General features: G+C 43.0%; 1 protein-coding gene and 1 long non-coding RNA gene across 3 annotated transcripts in view; one reads left to right on the top strand and one right to left on the bottom strand.

Moving 5' to 3' along the window:
• Positions 1 to 7,069: 7,069 nt before the first annotated feature.
• Positions 7,070 to 11,302, bottom strand: LOC145531855 (uncharacterized). Its single transcript, XR_014072811.1, has 2 exons — positions 10,500 to 11,302; positions 7,070 to 8,233 (listed from the first exon to the last, which is right to left on the bottom strand). It is a non-coding gene; the product is annotated as an uncharacterized LOC145531855 (long non-coding RNA).
• Positions 9,920 to 17,648, top strand: part of RPP30 (ribonuclease P/MRP subunit p30) — a 31,521-nt gene continuing 23,792 nt past the window's right edge. For both annotated transcript variants that reach the window (XR_014072810.1, XM_081555533.1), the window contains exons 1-4: positions 9,920 to 10,027; positions 11,749 to 11,804; positions 12,341 to 12,397; positions 13,566 to 13,640. Coding sequence is in view for 1 of the 2 variants with exons in the window: in XM_081555533.1 (XP_081411659.1) it covers positions 9,946 to 10,027; positions 11,749 to 11,804; positions 12,341 to 12,397; positions 13,566 to 13,640 (270 nt within the window). In the remaining variant the exon portion in view is untranslated. The remainder of the gene's footprint in view (positions 10,028 to 11,748; positions 11,805 to 12,340; positions 12,398 to 13,565; positions 13,641 to 17,648) is intronic.

The following is a 17,648-nucleotide window of genomic DNA, read 5'->3' as shown; positions in this document are numbered from 1 at the left end:
GAAGGACACGGGGGTGCAATGCTGACAGGTGTTCATAACTATATGGAAGACTTGACATAATATGTCATGTAAAATGCATTGGAAACAGCAAGGGTAGACTTGTTGGGAGGCAATCATAAAGAATCATGTGTGTCCAAACAATCAATGCTGGAGAAGGTGTGGCAAGAAGGGAACCTTCCTACATTGTTGGTGCAAATGTAAATTGGTACAGCCACTATGGAGAACAGTATGGAGTTTCCTTTAAAAGCTAAAAAAAGAGATACCACATGACCCTACAGTCCCACTCCTGGGCATATATCCAGAGAAAAACATGATCTGAAAGGATATATGCACCCCAGTGTTCACTGCAGCACTGTTCACAATAACCAAGATGTGGAAGCAACCTAAATGTCCATCAGAAGAGGAATGGATAAAGAAGATGCAGTACATATACACAATAGAATGTTACTTAGCCATTAGAACGAATGAAGTAATGCCATTTACAGCAACACGAATGGACCTAGACAGCGTCATACTGAGTGAAGTAAGTCAGACAGAGAAGGAGAAATATCATATGATATCCCTTACACCTGAACTCTAAAAAGAAATGATACAATTGAACTTACTTACAAAACAGAAAGAGACTCACAGACTTAGAGAAAAAACATGGTTGCCAGGGGAAAGGATAGTGGGGATGGGATAGTTAGGGAGTTTGGGGTAGATCTGTACACACTACTATATTTAAAATGAATAAATAACGAGGACCTACTGTATAGCACATGGAACTCTGGTCAATGTTAGGTGGCAGCCTGGATGGGAAGGGAGTTTGGGGCAGAATGGATACATGTACAAGCATGGCTGAGTCCCTTTGCTGTTCATCTGAAACTACCACAACATTGTCTGTTCATCACCTATACCCCAACAAAAAGTAAAACATTTGAAGAAGAAAGAAATGGTGCTACCACCTCCCCCCAAAAAAGAATCGTGTGTCATGCAAAGAAGGTATGAACATTGCTGTGTGCTCATATGGCAGAGATCAGAGAGAGAAGAAAAGAACTTTCTCATGTTTCTTCTTGTAAGGGCACTAATCCCATCATGAGGGCTCTGCTCTCATGACCTAACCATCTCCCAAAGGTTCCATCTCTAAATGTGACGTAAATACATCATATTTTGGGTTAGAATTTCAGCCTATGAATTTGCAGGTACACATTCAGTTTATAGCACCTGCCTTTTAAATAAAATATTTTGCAATGATAGAGGAGAGAATAAATAGATATATAAATAAGTGTATATCTTATCATGCTTAGTCATCACTGTATCAAAAATATACTAGATGCCTTTATCTACTTCTAACAAATATGTTTTCATTTTAATGTTTAAATGTAGATTTGAGATCAACTGAATATTGTCAACAGTCCCAATTTACATGTAACATTTTGAAGTAAGGGCTAAATATATATACACACACACATACACACACATATATATATATATTTACTATGTAATACATGTTAGATAGTATATAAGATGATGGATGGATGGATGTGTGGGTATGTCTGGTAATATTTACATAAAAGAATCACCATGAATGTAACTACTATAAATGCAGAGTGATACAGACTGTCAACTCAAATAACAAAAGTAGCATAGCTGCAATGACATAAGTTTTTCAAACGGGGAACAACTCTTCTGGTTCTCTTATATATAGTTCCAACCAACTCTTATAGGTCCAAGCAAAGCAAAATACAGTCTTCCCTCTATTTACACAATAATTATATTCCTGGAAAATTCTGTGCATATAAAAAGTGCTATGCTTTTATATGTAAAACCTATTTAGGGTCTAGGCTTAGGTAGTGATAAGCAAGCTTTACCCCATGTGAACGTCTGGCAAGATATTCAAAAATCATGCAAGATGAGGGACAAGTGTTCATTATATGATACTCTCATTCACTGCAGGATAGTTAACATCTCTGGCCCCTTCCTACTCTAAGCTAGTGTCAACCACCTCACTTCTCAAGTATAGTGACAATGATAAGTTTACAACAACAAATTACTATGACAAGCAAAAAAATTACACAAATTTTCAAATCCCTCCCTGCCCTGGCAATGTTAACTGAGAGATAGAATAGAGTGTATGAACACTGTTGTGGATCATATGAAAACAAGGTCCTCCTGTACAGAACAGGAAACTACATTCACTATCTTGTGAAAAGAATTTGAAAAGGAATGTATGTATGTAAAACTGAATCCCTTCGCTACACAGCAGAAATTAACACAATGTTGTAAATCAACCATACTTGAATAAAATAATTTGAAAAAAATAATGAAGGGTTCAGCAAACATTTTCCATAATTTATATCAGATAGTAAATATTTTGGGTTTTCCGGGCCAAGATGCAGAATTGAGGCTATTATGTAGGTGTTTAAATAGCAAAACTTCCTTTTGTAATTTAAAATCACAGTGACATTAATTGAAGAGGGCAAATTAAGAAGTATTAGCATAAAGTTTCAAGGTTTAAATCAGAGCACCCTTTTTGGATCAGCCTTCAGCTCCACAATTTAGTGCTACACTATGAGATTAGACCATAATTTTCATATTTGGAAACCAATTTCTAGGCCAAAAAAGAGCTTAATTATTCCTAGTTAGATGAGTTTCCCCAAAACAAAATTTTGCTATACATAAACAAATCAGTTTATATGATTTTTCAAAAGGTAGGGAGAAAGAGTATTTAAAGGGGTTATAGCATGGACCAAAAGAACCACATCTGGCCCAGCCTCCACTGGTAAACCAAGATGGAGATTTTTTTCCTTGACAGCATCCATAAAGTAAATTTCTTTCAGCAGTTCAAAATTTCCTCAGCATCCACTATAAGCACTGCAGCTTTCTGGAACACAGATTGTGTGGGTCATGGTTAATTACCATGGCTATTACTTGTATAGTTTTTAAGTTTAAAGCTCAAAGTGGTTCTTTGGCTAAAATTCTGCCTTGACAAAACCTTGTCACATTGTGCTTATCTTTCATGAGTCTGATGTTAACACTGACCCCTGCAGGAGTCCCATCTGTAGTCATGGTTACCAATTCTGACACATCTACTTTAAAATGGTCAAAATTTCTGTCCATACACAAAAATAAGCCACTTCCTAATGATGTGCCTTGTTTGGGCAGCATTTTCAAAAGATATTTGGTCATATCAAAATTCTCAACCACACCAATAGCTTTTATATATCTACTTACTTATCAGCTGTAATAGAATATGCCAGAAATAACCTAGCTTTTTCTTGCAATTTACCCTAAAAGTTCTAAGCTATATTTCCAACATACTGAAAATAGACTTTTAGTTGTATTGTCTGTGAACACTAGTTTCTGTTTAGGACCTGCTCTTTCTTGTGCCTTCAATAAATATTCTTCGCAAACTAGTCTTCAGTTAAAAAAAAAATATTTTTAGTTGCCTGATCAGTTTTTCTTCACTTATGGGATGATTTCAAGGCTTCATTCCTACAATGATTCTATCAACTTGACTGGGCCACTGGGTGCCCAGATCAGTGTCAAACATTCTGGCTGTGTGAGTTTTTTCTGAACGAGATTAGCACTTGAATCAGTTGATTCAGTAAAACAGATTAACACCCATAATGTAGGTGGGCTTCATTCCAATCTGTTGAAGACCTGAATTGAACAATAGGACTGACACTTCTAAGGGCTTCCCTGGTGGGTCGGCAGTAAAGAATCCACCTGCAATGCAGGAGACACAGGAGACATGGGTTCGATCCCTGGATTGGGAAGATCTCCAGAAGAAGGGAATGGCAACCCACTCCAGTATTCTTGCTGGAAATATCTTATGGACAGAAGAAGCTGGTGGGGTATAGTCTAAGGGGTCACAAAGAGTTGGACATGACTGGAGAGAATGAACACACACACAGTATGCTTTACCAGGGTCCCTAGGAAAAGTTGGGCAGGTGGTTCACTGAGCAAACTTACCACCCATGTGGTGAATAGGGCAAATGTGAATCTGCCTGGAGGAAGGGCATCTTTTTCTGATCTGCACAGGAGCACCAGTAAGTACTCCATCATTGGGAACAAGAGAGGGGGCTCTATTTGAGTTGCTGGTGTACCCTACCAGTCTACCATATGCATAACTCAGTTAATTTCTGTGTTTAGGTAATTGAATACATACAGCAGTACTTCAGTTACCCAAACTGTTGTTTAGGTAATTGAACACATCCAGTAGTGCTACAAGGCTTCCTTGATAGCTCAGTTAGTATAGAATCCACCTGCAATGCAGGAGACCCAGGTTCAATTCCTGAGTCAGAAAGATCCACTGGTGAAAGGATAGGCTACCCACAGCAGTATTTTGGGCTTCCCCTGTGGCTCAGCTGGTAAAGAATCTGCCTGCAGTGCAGGAGACCTGGGTTCAATCCCTGAGTTGGGAAGATCCCCTGGAGAAGGGAAAGGCTACCCACTCCAGTATTCTGGCCTGGAGAATTCCTTGGACTATACAGTCCATGGGGTCTCGAAGAGTCGGACACACCTGAGTGACTTTCACTTTCATCAGTGCTACAATTGGGTTGACGTGGGTATGGAGATAAACAACGAAGCCATGGGTTCCTTTATTAAATTTGCAACTTTTGACTCAGTACCACCTACTTCATGCCAGTTCTGGATACACCTCAGACCTCTGCATCTTGTTGTTTCTCAGTTTCATGGGTCAAAATTTAATTCAAGCATCATCTCCTCTAGTAAACTGTCTGTATGTCCTCTCCAAATCTCTCAAACCTCCCTCTCAGTCTGGAAGAGAAGACTCCGCCAGATGTTCTGGACACACCTGTGCAAGTCATGTTATAGTATTGCTTTCTTGCCTTGCCCAACCTCAACCTTAAGCTGACAGAGGACAGGGAGGTGGGAGGAGTGTTTCTGCGCTCACTCAGGAAGGGTGAGCCAAGTGAGAAGAGTACAAGGGTGAAGACCAACAGAGCATGCACAGACATTGCAGGGCCAGCCCAAGAAAGAGAGGTCTGCAGGGAGACCCAGATGGGCTGGAAGGTTGCTTTGGATGCTAAAGTCCGTTCTCTCTTTCATAGCTGCCTAAGGAAGAGGAAATAACTGAAAAGTCATCCTTTTTGAGTTCAGGACTCCTCCTTGATATAATAGGAATAACAATATCTCATTGGCTGGTTACGAGGATTAAATCAGACTGTAGATAGGAAATATGACCCCTCTTCTCTGCTCCCCTTCCAATGCCATCTTCTCTTTTCCTTCTTCCCATTCCTCCTCCCCTCTTCCACCTCCTTCCTCCTCTACCCTCTCCCTCCCTACTTCTGTCCTCTCTCTGCAGCCCTCCACTCTCCCTTTCCCTCTTCTTCTCTCCCCCCTCCCTTCCCATCCTCCAACTCTCCCTCTGCTTGCTTTGCCCAGGAGACAGTACACCAAGCTTTGCCCGGGAGATAGTAAACCGAAGCCCAGGATGAAGATGCTTGGATCCACATGTAGGTCTACTATGATTAACTAAGTTTTAGATGACTCAGATGTAAAATGTAGATGTTACTAAAAGCAGGACTTAACTCATAGCTGTTTTGAAAATTAAATAAGATATGTAGGTAATTACTTAGCAAATAGGCTTGCCCTCAGTAAAGTGATCAATGACTGTCATCTGCTCATTTTCCTTCCTTGCTCTTTTTTTTTCCTTGTTATCTAAGCCCAGGGTGAAGATGAAGAACGAATTTTAAAGGGTACAGTTCACAGCAACAGCACCATGACTTTCAAAGAGAGAAACTCTCTGTTGTCTAATGCTGGCATCAAATAATGAGTCATCTTATTCACCTTCACCACACATTGGACATATTTCTGACCAATCTAGATTTTGTGGTCATAGTATTACCAAAACGCAAGTTCATGTACCTGACACACAGTGAGGCCAAACAATACCAAAATGTCAGTTTGGAACAGAGAAATTTTATCACAGGGCCATGCAAGGAGATGGGTGGCTCAAGCCTTAAAAACACCAAATTCCCTGAAAACTTTCAGCAAAGCCCTTTTCTAGGAAAGGGGAAGGAGAGGTGTAGTTAGTCATTGCAAACTTCTTGGGTCAGATCCTTTGTTTTTGAGGTCAGGTCATGGCCAGATAACGATGTTTCTGTAAATCTCTACCAAAGGAATGTTATTCTCTGTTCTGACAAGAAAGGGCAGGGTCTCAAGGCACAACTTTTTTCCTCTGAGGTCAAGGTCCTGGCTAAGAAGAGGTAGAGCTCAGCTGGCAGCTCCCTCAGAGCCAGCTCCCTGCCCAGCTGTCACCGCTGAGGGAGCCAGATGCCCAGGACCCAAATGGCTCTCAGGTTCCTCAGGTCACCTAAATGGGAGGGAAGAGAAGGTCGCACAGACTGCAATCCAGGCAGATGGTCAGTAACTGCTATCATGACGCTGAGATGCGCTTGGGGGAGAGGTTCACTGCTGCCTCACAGTCTGGGCCAAGGCCAGTGGGTGGCCATGATAAGGGTTCTGGAGTCCTACAGGACAGAACCCCCACTCTGTTCACTGGGCTCCCCAGCTTACCCACTGACCCGAGACCAGGTGAGCTGGAGGAGCCTGGGGAGAAGGCAGGGAATCCACCTCTTACCTGTTTTCCACCTGACAACACCACTCTGCCTGACTGGAGTTGACTGAAGGAGCCCATTAACGGTCACTCCTTGACAGTTGGTTGCTGGTGGGCGGGGCCCACTGCAGTGCCGACCAATGGCTGAGCAGGACCCTTAATGGTCCTGTGGTAACCTTTCCCTGGTAACAGGGTGCAGGGATAACGCCACACAGCAATGGCGGTGTGCCAAAGGCTGCACTCGGCTGCACTCTACTACAATAGTGTGATAGAGTATGACTGAGTGTAGCCTTTAGCACCCGGGCCGTTGCTGTGCGCCATTAACCCCCTACCCTGTTACCAGGTAAAGGTTACCATAGGACCATTAAGGGTCCTGCTCAGCCATTGGTCAGCACTGCAGCGGCCCCGCCCACAAGCAACCAACTGTCAGAGTGACCGTTAGTGAGCTCATTCAGCCAACTCCAGTCAGGCAGAGTGGTGGCTGTCAAGCAGAGAGAAAGCTAAGAGGTGGATCCCAGCCTTTTCCCCAGGGCCCTCAAGCTCACTTGCTGGCCCGAGGCCCAGTGAACTGGAGGGGCTCAGGGAACAGGCAAGGGACAGTGTCCTGGAGGGCTCCAGAGCCTGTCCCAAGGCCACCCACTGGCCAGACCCAGGCCTTAAGGTGGTGGTGAACCTCTCCCTACCCCCAGCTCTGTGACCTAATAGCAGCAGTCTGCATAAGATGCAGTCTGGGGGACCTGGCCCCTGCTGTTTGGGTGGCCTGAGGAGCCTGAGGGTCAGGTGAGTCCTGGGCATCTGGCTCCCTCAATGATGACAGCTGGACAGAGTCTGGGAACCTGGCTCTGAAGGAGCCTCCAGCTGAGCTCTGCTTCCTCTTAGCCAGGACCTGGACCTCAGAGGGTGAAAGTTGTGGGTTGGGACCTTGCCCTTTCTTGTCAGGGCAGACACTAACATTCGTTTGGTGGAAGTTTACAGGAACATCATTACTGGACTATGACCTCAAGAACAAAGGATCTGACCCCAGGAAGTTTGCAACAGCTAACTACGCCCCTCCCTCACCTTTCTTAGAAAAAGGCTTTGCTGAAAACTTCTGGGTTGCTGGTGGTTTTTAAGCATGAGCTACCCATCTCCTCAGATGGCCCTTGATAAACCCTTTTCTGTTTTAAACTCCAACATTTTGGTATTGTTTAGCCTCACTGTGCATCAAGCTCAGGGACTTGAGTTTCCATAACAACTGGTGAAGATCCTGTAAAATTAACGCCAGATATTCTGATGAAAAGCAAAGGGTTTGCTTTATATGACCTCATTCTCTTTGCAGAAGTAAATTTTTATTCTTACTTAGGATATATCAAGTGTTGGGAAAGCAAAAGATTACTTCTTCAATAAACTTAGCCAAAAGGAGAATTGCTTGCTACTACATGCAATTCTAGGGACAGGATTGAAAGCAAAAGGAGAAGAGGCAGCAGAGGATGAGATGGTTAGATAGCATCAGTCACTCAATGGACATGAATTTGAGTCTCCCTGTGGTGCAGGAGACTTGGGTTCCACCCTTGAGTCGGGGAGATCCCCTGGAGAAGTAAAGGGCAACCCACTCCAGTATTCTTGCCTGGAGAATTCCATGGACAGAGGAGCCTGGTGGGCTACAGTCCATGGGGTCACAAAGAGACAGGACTGAGCAACTTGTACTTTCAAGAGATAATGAAGGACAGGGGATCCTGGTGTGCTGCAGTCCATGGTGCGGCAAAGAATCAGACACGACTTAGCGACTGAACAACAATAAGATGGGGCAGATCCCTCTTAAAATTCCCTTCTGAGACCAAGGTAAAAATCATGAGAGGAATACAAGTCAAGATGTGGCCTACAGGCTAGAGATTGTCTGTGTACTCTCTATGATAAGTTAGCATATAAATTGGAACTGTTTAGAAACTTTCACATCCATTAGGCCTTATCTGGATACTCAAGTCCCTAGTTATTGGACTCTTCTTCAGTCGAGTACAGAACAGTTCAGATATTAGATCAAACTTTTGAGGCCAGATCTGTCTATTGGTCGTGCAGGAGGAAACAGGAATGTGTCCTACAACAATTGGGTGGGTGGGGGAGGTGGGCAGTAACCAGGCCCTTCATCACAGATCATTTGAAAAAGCACTGATGTCAAATACTGTTGCTGTTGTTGAGTTGTTAAGCCAAGTGCAACTCTTTGTGACCCCATGGACTACAGCACGCCAAGCTTCTTTGTCCTCCAGTGTCTTCCAGAGTTTGCTCAAATTCATGCCTATTGAGTCGATGATGCCATCCAACCACATGAGGTCATCTGATGTCAACTATAGTTTCACAGTTTTATGTTCTCAGATCACTGATGAATATTTAGGAAGAGTTCATTTACACGAAGTTCAAAAATGTGGAAATATCAATTGTGTGGGATTTGATTGTACATTTCTTCTTATTTCAATCACGCCTCTCTCTTGTCTAACCAGTTTTTGGCTAAACCAGTCAGTGATGGAGCTAACCTCTCATCCTAGAGAGAACCCTGCCATCTGGTGGTTGAGGATGTTGAGTGTAAGAAAGTAGCGCGCTGTGAACCCCCAGTTCAGACAGAGGAAAAAGACCTTTCCCTCTGGCAATCCGCTTTTAGGTCAGTTTCCCCATTTCCCGTTAAGTCCATTTTAAACAACGGAAGGGCCTTTAACGGAGGGGAAAAAGAACAAGTTCCCTACTACTTTTAAAGTATTTCCTGCTGCTGCTGCTGCTAAGTCGCTTCAGTCGTGTCCGACTCTGTGCGACCCCATAGACGGCAGCCCACCAGGCTCTGCCGTCCCTGGGATTCTCCAGGCAAGAATACTGGAGTGGGTTGCCATTTCCTTCTCCAGTGCATGAAAGGGAAAAGTGAAAGTGAAGTCGCTCAGTCGTGTCCGACTCTCAGCGACCCCCTGGACTGTAGCCTACCAGGCTCCTCCGTCCATGGGATTTTCCAGGCAAGAGTACTGGAGTGGGGTGCCATTGCCTTCTCCGAAAGTATTTCCAGCCCTTAGCAAATGGATTTGGTTCAAGTAGGCGCTCAATTAATGGTGTATATGTCCATTTTAAAAGAATCACTTTCTACATTATTTCCAAGGATGAAGGGTGGGAGATGTGAACCGCCCCCCTCCACCCCCGCCCAGGAAAAACCAAACATTCTCATTTGGAAGAAGACGAAGAAGGACTGAAGCGAGGCTGCTAATCTCCACACGCTAACTTCTGCTAGTACCTGAAGGCGAGAAAGGAGCCTGCGAACCGCAGACCACGGGAGGGCGGGGCTGACCGAGCCGCTGAACTGCAATTCCCGGCATGCCCGAGGAGGCGGGGCCCAAGGGCTGCGCCGGCGCCGGCGCTCACGTGACTTCGGCATGGCGGTGTTTGCCGATTTGGACCTGCGGGCGGGTTCCGACCTGAAGGCGCTGCGCGGGCTCGTGGAGAACGCTGCTCACCGTGAGTCTCCCGGGCTTCGCTGGCCGCCGTGCCAGCGCTGTCTCGCTGTCCCTAGGCTGTCGAGCCATGCTCTGCAGGGGCCCGGCGGGCCTAGTTCAGGTGTCCTGGGGCCCCCGGCGTGTCCCTGGAAACTGATGCCCCTGCGGTGTTGCTTCGACCCCGGGCGCGAGAAACTCCAAAGCACTGGGGAGATGTTACCCAGTCCAGCTCCTTCTGTCTTGTGAATTGAGGAAACTGAGGCCCTGACATGGCGGGGGATTTGCATGGGCCCCACAGCTGATGGGGGACTTCCCTGGTGGCTCAAATGGTAAAGCGTCTGTCTACAATGCGGGAGACCCGGGTTCGGTCCCTGGGTCGGGAAGATCCCCTGGAGAAGGAAATGGCAACCCACTCCAGTACTATTGCCTGGAAAATCCCATGGATGGAGGAGCCTGGTAGGCTACAGTCCATGGGGTCGCAAAGAGTCGGACACGACTGAGCAACTTCGCTTCACTTCACTTCACACAGCTGATGGATAGCGGGAAACAGGGCTCCCAAGTGTACACCTACACCAGTGCTTTTCATATCACCCCTTCCTGCGTCTCTTGACAGTGTCCTGATACTGTCAAATGTGGGAAACTGGTGCAGAGATGGGGAGTACTGTGGGGCCCCGAGAATGGCGAGGGGGACGTGTGGTTCCGATTGTTGCAATGTTATTTACACGGAGAGTAAGTGGGGGCGGAGGGCTTACTAGGAGGGTGGGAGGAGAGCAGAATGGCTAAAATGTTACTCCTGTTTGAATCCAGGGGAAACAAAAGCCGTGAGAGGTAAGACATCTTAATTATTGAAGTGAATCACAACTGCTGTCTAAGTGGGTTTAGAAGGGTTTCAAAATAAAAGAGGTTTCTTCAGGGTCTGTTAAGTAATGGACGTTCGGTAAATATTTGACAGAGGAAGAAAAGAAACTTGGACAAACTGATGAGGGGGAGACCACTATTTTGGCCTTAATATGCGTTATCTTTTAATATTAATATCCTGTCGTCCCCCTTGGTGTTTAAATAGCTTATAGATTGGAGTCATGATTTAAACATATTTTTGATAGTCCTCATGTCCAGAGCAGTGCTGTGTTGAGGCTGATAAAGCCAGGCCCTGGCTTCAGAGAGTTCTCAGTCTCTTGGTGGGTAGCTCAAAGGAGAGTGGGGACATTGGTGTGAATGAGTGGTCATCCAGTTTCTCGTTAGCAAGAGGATCTCTGAAGAAGTAGAAAGGGTAAAAAGCGCAAAAAAAAAAAAAGTAAGAATGAAGTTGATAGTGAAAAAAGTATAAATTTGATGAGATGAAAATGAACATAGGGACATGAAAAAGAATGATGGATATGAAAGGATAGAGGCAAAGGTAAGAGTCTTTGTTATCATGCTGATAATACATCAGCAATACCAAAGTCAAACAAAGCCCTGTGTCTGTGCCGGGCACTGTTCTAAAACATCCAGCGTGTGTGGTCTCATTTAATTCTCATGACAGTTGTATAAGATGAATCCTGGTATTATCACCATTTGGCAGAGGAAGAACCTGAAACTCAAGTAACTTTTAAGTGGTAATGTTTAGGTTTGAGAACAGACAAATCTGACTCCAGAATCCATACTCATAACCATTCTTCTGCCTTGTAGTCTGGACATGAATTGGTATGAGCTTATGTGTAAAAGAGGTTGTATTTGACAAGAATGTTCAATTTTTCTTTTCAGTGGGCTATTCAGTTGTTGCCATCAATCATGTTGTTGAATTTAAGGAAAAGAAACAGGTAAAATAGGATTTCTGACATTAATAATAACCAGCTTTATAATTATTTTGTGTGTAATGCAAATATGGAAGCTACAGATGAGCACTCTTTGTGCATTATTTTATATGTTAATAGTTGAGCTGATACATATCTGCAAATGATATCTTTTTTGTGAAGTGCTTGGGTGTGGTGTAAAGATTCTTAAAGTCGATTTGATGTTAAGTAACTTTTTAAAAAGTGCATTGTTGTTGTTTAAACTGTAATCACAATAGTTAATCTTTTTTATTTTACTGTCATGGACTCATTACTGATTGATTTCCCTTCTGAACATACTAGTAAATATGTATATCTCTCCTTAGGCCAACAACTGTTCCTTACAGATTGTTTCATTCTAAAAAACTATTGTTCATCCTTCCTTTCCATTGATGTTCTCAGCTCCTCCTCGGCTTCAACTTTCTTCATTAAAAAAACACACACATGCACATACACACAACTTATTTAGTCTTTCTGCATGCTAGAAATTAGCTGTTTTAAAAATTATTCTTTATTTGTCGTAGGAAATTGAAAAACCAGTAGCTGTTTCTGAACTCTTTACAACTTTGCCAATTGTACAGGTGAGTGCTTTGTTTAAGAAACGTAATAACGTGCTCATCCAGTTCAGACATTCCCAGTCATACGTATGGTTCTCTAACCTGCACTGCCCCTTCCTTTGTCTACCAGTCTTACCTTTCCATGAAGACTTAGTTTTTCCATGAAACATTATGTACATCTTTTCTCTCTAGTATACAGGTATACCTCAGAGATACCATGGGTCTGGTTCCAGACTACCATATTAAAGCAAGACACACAAATGTTTTGGTTTCCTGATTCATGTTAAATTTATGCTTACATTGTTCATTAAGTGTGCAGTAGCATTGTATCTAAAAAAACCACAATGTTTATCTTAATTTTAAAATATTTTACTGCTTAAAAACGCTCACCATTATCCGAGTCTTTAGTAAGTTATAATCTTTTTGCCAGTGGAGGGTATTACATCGATGCTGAAGACTGCTGACTGACCAGGGTGGTGGTTGCTGAAGGCTGGGGTGGCTGTGTTAATTTCTTAAAATAAGACAACAATGAATTTGCTGCATGAATTTGTTTCACTACAATTTCTCTGTAGCATGCAGTGCTGTTTGATAGTATTTTACCCACAATAAATCTTCTTTCAAAATTGGAGTGAGTCCTCTCATACCCTGCCACTGCTTTATTAACTAAAAGTTTATGTAATAGTTTCAATCCTTTGTTGTTATTTCAACAAGTTCAATGTCTTAGATATGTGTGGTTTTTGACACTGAAAACAATTACAAGAGTATTATCAGAGATCAGGGAATTCCCTGGCAGTCTAGTGGTTAGGACTTACACAAAATCAGTAATCACAGATCACCATAACAAATACGATAATAATGAAAAAATGTGAAATGTTGGGAGAATAATGAAAATGTGACACAGAGACATGAGTGAGCAAATGCTGTTGGAAAATGACGTATTATGATAGACCTGCTCAATACAAGGTTGCCACCAATCTTCAGTTTGTAAAAAAAAAAACAAAAGCAATATCGGTGAAGCACAACGAAGCAAAACACAATAAAACAAAGTATACCTCTATTATAAATTCCCTGAGAGTTAGGGCTAAGTTTTACTGATCTTCACTATTCCTTATTGTTAGTACCTTTTAATGAGTACTTTCCACTGGTAAGGAGGAAAATCAGTCATCTGTATTTTCTGCTTTTTTTATTACAGGGAAAATCAAAACCAATTAAAATTTTAACTAGACTAACAATTATCGTTTCGGATCCGTCTCACTGTAATGTTTTGGTAAGTTATTTTTCTTCTCTCTTGGTCTTGTAAGTTGTATTGATTAATGTTGAACACTTGCTTTTCAACTCACCTCATTCTTACATCTTCCCCAACCCCCAGTGTATGACAGTTGACTGCTCTCCTTAGCTCAGAATTCACATGGTATAATAGAGTTTCTTCTATTCATGACACGTGTATAAGGATTAAATCTTTTGAAGATTTAAAGAGTCTTCCAGCAACTGGTATTCATTGAACTTAACAGGACCCAGACATAGAGTACTGGTGATGTTGCTATGAATAATACAGACATAATCCTTTGGAAAATGGGAAGAATGTTTAAAAAGTGGGAGATAGTAAATTAGGAATGTTCTGGAAGTGTGTAACAGGAGGCCAACCTGAGGAAGCTGATGTTCAAACTGTGGCCATACGAATCAGTGAATGTTATTGGTGCCAGATAGGGAGAGGATGTTCCCACAGGCAGGATAAATTATGCAAAGTTCTGAATCCCAAAATAACATGGTGCATGGTGGGAAATGAAATGCCAGTTGAGTTGAGCCTGATGAGCTGTTTAACCTAGGATGAGGTTAGAAAGGTAGGTCTGGGTGAGCAATTAGAAGAAGCCTTTGAAGGTTTTAACCAAGGGAGTACAGTTATGAGATTTGCATTATAGAGAATGGATCAAAGGGGATAAAGGAAGGGATTTGATGGGTGGGAGAGGGGAGGATTGACAGGATTTGATGTTGATTGGATCAAAGGTGGTCACTCCCTGCTTTGGCCTGAGCAGCCAGATAGATAGATGGTACCATTTCCTGAGATGAAACATACAAAGAGAAACATGGATCATCATGTTTCAGACACAGTAGGTTATTGTAAGAGTTCCAGTGAAAAGAAAGTTAGTCACAGTCATGTCCAACTCTTTGTGACCCCATGGACTGTAGCCTACCAGGTTCCTCTGTCCATGGAATTCTCCACACAAGAATACTGGAGTGGATCGCCATTTCCTTCTCCAGGGGATCTTCCCAACCCAAGGATTGAACCCAGGTCTCCTGCGTTGCAGGATATGCCAGCAAATTTGGAAAACTCAGCAGTGTCCACAGGACTGGAAAAGATCAGTTTTCATCCCAATCCCAAAGAAAGGCAATGCCAAAGAATGCTCAAACTACTGCACAATTGCACTCATCTCACATGCTAGTAAAGTAATGCTCAAAATTCTCCAAGCCAGGCTTCAGCAATACATGAACCGTGAACTTCCAGATGTTCAAGCTGGTTTTAGAAAAGGCAGAGGAACCAGAGATCAAATTGCCAACATCTGCTCGATCATTGAAAAAGCAAGAGAGTTCCAGAAAAACATCTATTTCTGCTTTATTGGCTATGCCAAAGCCTTTGACTGTGTGGATCACAAGAAACTGTGGAAAACTCTTACAGAGATGAGCATACCAGACCACCTGACCTGCCTCTTGAGAAACCTGTATGAAGGTCAGGAAGCAACAGTTAGAACTGGACATGGAACAACAGACTGGTTCCAAATAGGAAAAGGAGTACATCAAGGCTGTATATTGTCACCCTACTTATTTAACTTATACGCAGAGTACATCATGAGAAATGCTGGGCTGGAAGAAACACAAGCTGGAATCAAGTTTGCCAGGAGAAATATCAATAACCTCAGATATGCAGATGACACCACCCTTATGGCAGAAAGTGAAGAAGAGCTAAAGGGCCTCTTGATGAAAGTGAAAGAGAAGAGTGCAAAAGTTGGCTTAAAGCTCAACATTCAGAAAACTAAGATCATGGCATTCGGTCCCATCACTTCATGGCAGATAGATGGGGAAACAGTGACTGACTTTATTTTTCTGGGCTCCAAAATCACTGCAGATGGTGACTGCAGCCATGAAATTAAAAGACACTTACTCCTTGGAAGGAAAGTTATGACCAACCTAGATAGCATATTAAAAAGCAGAGACATTACTTTGCCAACAAAGATCCGTCTAGTCAAGGCATGGTTTTTCCAGTAGTCATGTATGGATGTGAGAATTGGACTATAAAGAAAGCTGAGCACTGAAGAATTGATGCTTTTGAACTGTGGTGTTGGAGAAGACTCTTGAGAGACCCTTGGACTGCAAGGAGATCCAACAAGTTCATCCTAAAGGAGATCAGTCCTGGGTGTTCATTGGAAGGACTGATGTTGAAGTTGAAACTCCCAATACTTTGGCCACCTGATACAAAGAGCTGACTCATTGGAAAAGACCCTGATGCTGGGAAAGATTGAGGGCAGGAGAACGGGATGACAGAGGATGAGATGGTTGGATGGCATCACCGGCTCAATGGACATGGGTTTGGGTGGACTCTGGGAGTTGGTGATGGACAGGGAGGCCTGGCGTGCTGCAATTCATGGGGTCATAAAGAGTTGGACACGTCTGAGTGACTGAACTGAACTGAACTGAACTGTTGACCGATTGAGCCGCCAGAGAAGCCACAAGAGTTCAAGTGGAGCTTGTCAAATGAGTAGTTGGAAAAGAAGGACATGGTCCTCAGAAGAGGGACCCCAATTCAAGATACTCATTTGGAGTGGTCACCTTGTAGAGAATAATTGAACTCATGAGAATGGATGAGACTCCCCGGTCACAGTATAATGTGGGAGGAAAAGGTCTGGGACAGAATCCTGAGGAACATCTATATTCAGTGGTGGAGTAGAGGGTGAGCTAGAGTGGGAGATTGAAACAGGCCATCTGAGGAGTAGGTGGACAATGAGGAACATGAGAATGGTGAGCAGCATCAGCGTGCCTGAGTACTCAGTTAAGTAGGAGAAGGGCTAAAACAGGTCTTGGACAGGCAAGTTCCCTAATGACATGGTGGTCATTGGTTGCCTTACAAAAAGCCATTTCCATGGAAATGACTGGGCTAAGAGAAAATGAAGCCAGTGTCTGCTGCTGACTTTGCTTAAGAAACTTGACTCCATGGAGGAACAGAAGGCTTGGGAGGCTGGTGAGAACCTGCTGTCTAAATTTTGTTTGTTAAATGGAGACTTGCAAGTAGCTGGTGCTGATGTGAAGAATCAATGAGGGAGAGAGAAAGTGAGATCTCTGAGAACCTGAGCTGTTTCATCATTAGCTGGAATGGCCTCCTCTCTCACAGAGAAGGAGTAATCAAGGAAGGGCTTCCTTTCTAACAATTAGCATTGCTAAAGAAATTATGAAAAACCAACTTTTGGGGTTTTTTGTAGCTACAGGCTGCATTCTGGTCCTCTAAGCCTGGGGAGACATAGAGTTGACTTTTTATGGTCACAGACTTTGATTTTTCTCTTGTTACCATGAACATCATGGTGGCCCCTGTCAGTCCCTGTCCCAAGTGGGAGTGTCAGGTAGAGGACAGAGTACTGGATCCTGACTTTTTCTGAGACCTGGAACCTGCCCCGTCTTGGCATGCACCTGCCCGGTGGGTTCTCTTAGCTGCTCAAGCACAGTACCTGCTGCATCTCTTCAACTGTTCTGTTTCCTCCTTTAATTTTTATTATGCTTTTTCTTTTTATCAGAATAAGAGGTAAAAAATTTTAAAGGTGCCAAAGGGAAAGAAGAAATAGCACATATTGTCTCATCATTCAGTGATTGTACACTTGAATATGTTTTTTTTCAGCCTTTTCATATGCATACACATACAGTATCTGTTTGAGACTTCTTTTATAAACAATCTTTAGCTGATAAATCTCTCTCCCTCTGTCAGAGGACTCTTGGTTATTTTCTTACACATCTAGCAGTTTAATTTGTATTTAACAGTATTCTCATTGTGACCCTAATCACATTATACTTAGTCATGTGTATTTCTTGTCTCACCAAAAAATGATAAGCTCCACTGAAAGCAGACATATGTCTTAAATGATTTTGTATCCCTAGTGCCCTACACATAGCAGGTGCTCAGTAAATTTTTGGCAAGCTCCTCCACTAGCTTATAAGAGCAGGAGCTGTCTAACTTTATTTTTGTGTCTCAGACAAAATGTTTGATATACAGGTAAAGCATGACAATTTGGGAAGG

The sequence above is a fragment of the Giraffa tippelskirchi genome, chromosome 2 (assembly GCF_054371585.1).
Source record: "Giraffa tippelskirchi isolate mGirTip1 chromosome 2, T2T-mGirTip1v1.2.pri, whole genome shotgun sequence".
NCBI lineage: Eukaryota > Metazoa > Chordata > Mammalia > Artiodactyla > Giraffidae > Giraffa > Giraffa tippelskirchi.
Note: the sequence above shows the minus strand (reverse complement) of the source record. Positions and strands in the feature narration are given on the sequence as shown.